This window comes from Oncorhynchus gorbuscha, linkage group LG22 (assembly GCF_021184085.1).
Source record: "Oncorhynchus gorbuscha isolate QuinsamMale2020 ecotype Even-year linkage group LG22, OgorEven_v1.0, whole genome shotgun sequence".
NCBI classification, from domain to species: Eukaryota; Metazoa; Chordata; class Actinopteri; order Salmoniformes; family Salmonidae; genus Oncorhynchus; species Oncorhynchus gorbuscha.
The window spans coordinates 19,203,078-19,204,667 of NC_060194.1; the positions used below are offsets into that span (position 1 = coordinate 19,203,078).

The following is a 1,590-nucleotide window of genomic DNA, read 5'->3' on the forward strand; positions in this document are numbered from 1 at the left end:
CACAAGTGTTTGTTCATAATTTTTTTAAGAATATGTGTATGTTTTCACAACATATCAGAAAAATATGTTTATTATACATACTTTATGGAACATTTATGTCGTTGAAAATTGCTTTAGGCTACTTTCCATTTTATGTGAGCTAGACGTAAGCTTTTTACTTTGACTAATGTAATGCAAAGAGTGCTTATATCTAATACTGATGAGGTAATATTGACCAATACATTTCTTTACAATCTTACCTCTCTCTAAACAGGCTCCTCCTTCATGTCTGTCTGTTGATGGTGATATACAGGCTGAGATGGACATGGAAGAGAGAGAGAGGATCTCTACCTCTTACTGTAACTCACAGTCACTCTCAGTGTGTTCTGTATAACCATGGTACTCTGTCTGATCATCTGGCTGGTTCTTGTTGTATTCTGCTTCGGTATGATGGAACCTTTTCCCTCATTGGTTTATCGTATCTTTAACACATTTTTACAATGGTTTTATCATTTCTAATATCTTTCAAATTATCACTCAGTCTTTCTTTTACTCCCAGAGTGCACAGCAGACCATGTTCAACAGCAACCAGGAGGTGTGATTGCTACAGAAGGAGGACTGGTAACACTGAGTTGTCAATATAACACCAGTGCTAATAATGCATATCTATATTGGTTCAAACAAGAAGAAAATGACTTCCCTAAACATATGCTGAGCCGTTATTCATTTGGATCTGGAGACAACGCTGCGGGGTTCAAGGAGAGATTTGATGCCCGTCTCGATGCAGACTCAAAATCATTCCCCTTGACGATCCAGAGGGTGCAGCTGTCTGACTCTGCTGTGTACTACTGTGCCCTGCAGCCCACAGTGAGAGGAAACCTGTGAAGACTCTACAAAAACCTGGAGAAAAAAACTGACATCCCCTAGACATCCTGTCATTTTTTATTTCATCATTACTTTGTGTGCTGACTCCTTGCTGTACTTTTGAATACAACTGATCTATTGCCATATCTATTTTGGTACAAATATCAAGCAAATGGCAACCCCATGTTTATGCTGAGAAAGGATACGTTTGGAGCTGGGGAAACTGCTACTGAGTTCAAGGAGAGATTTGATGCCCGTCTGAATGAAAATCTGTCCCCTTGACGATCCAGAGGTTGCAGCTGTCTGACTCTGCTGTGTTCTACTGTGCTCTGAGGCCCACTGTGACAACAGGATATACAGCCTCATTACAAAAACTATTTGATAGTATGATATAACTCTCTAAGAGAGCCTAGTGGAAGCTCCTCCTCGATACTTCCTTGGGCAGAGTTAAAGAAGTGGTGACACATGCAAGTGTGTTTGCTCTCTCCTTACCTACCCATCTCACAGTAGACATGGAATCTTGGCTGAAGAATATTCTGATCCTTGCTGCATTTTGTTGTGGTATGATAAAAAATATATATATTTGCTTACCAGCCATTGCTTAAATGATACCTTTCTATTATCATGTAAAATAAAGTTGCTCAATCTATATGCTTCTAGTGATTTAATGTGTATAAATCATCAAACAGCCTTTCTTTTTCTACGTATATAATTTCTCTCCAGAATGCAGAGGAGACAGAGTGTTAC

General features: G+C 39.1%; 1 gene segment (V, D, J or C); it reads left to right on the forward strand.

Moving 5' to 3' along the window:
• Positions 1-293: 293 nt before the first annotated feature.
• LOC124010013 lies at positions 294-1,244 on the forward strand. The segment is given in 2 exon segments: positions 294-424; positions 539-1,244. Coding segments are annotated over 2 exon segments (375 nt in total).
• Positions 1,245-1,590: the final 346 nt, after the last annotated feature.